At 37.9% G+C, this 335-nt stretch overlaps 1 protein-coding gene across 1 annotated transcript in view; it reads right to left on the bottom strand.

Moving 5' to 3' along the window:
* LOC107576937 (cytochrome b-245 heavy chain-like) overlaps positions 1-335 on the bottom strand; it is a gene marked incomplete at its 5' end in the record, with an annotated part of 12,826 nt that overhangs the window by 4,663 nt on the left and 7,828 nt on the right. The window contains one exon of the mRNA XM_016263058.1: positions 121-281. Coding sequence (XP_016118544.1) covers positions 121-281 — 161 coding nt within the window. The remainder of the gene's footprint in view (positions 1-120; positions 282-335) is intronic.

The raw sequence follows: 335 nt of genomic DNA, 5'->3' as shown, positions 1-335 counted from the left end.
TGCTTCAGAATCAGTGTTTTAAAGGGAACTTCTGCTAACACTGAGACTGTGAAAGTTATACACAAACGTGAGTGACTGAAATGAGTTAAAACTTTGCAAAACCTGTCTGGAAAGACTCACCGTCTCATTGGTTCTGATAGGATTCAGGTAGGATTTATTGTCATTGTTGCCCATCTGAGAAAGCACGTAAGGCAGGTAACTGCTGTTGATCATAAGCTGGGAATCCATGAATCTCTCAAAGTTGAACAAGTGAGCTATGATGTGGATGGCTGGAAGAATATGCAAGGTTTACAGTAATTTATCCATAAATATCAAAAATACTCTCAGAAAAAAAA

Source organism: Sinocyclocheilus grahami, unplaced genomic scaffold (genome assembly GCF_001515645.1).
Source record: "Sinocyclocheilus grahami isolate Dianchi unplaced genomic scaffold, SAMN03320097.WGS_v1.1 scaffold4684.1, whole genome shotgun sequence".
In the NCBI taxonomy this organism is placed as follows: Eukaryota; Metazoa; Chordata; class Actinopteri; order Cypriniformes; family Cyprinidae; genus Sinocyclocheilus; species Sinocyclocheilus grahami.
This window is presented reverse-complemented; position numbering and strand designations above follow the sequence as displayed.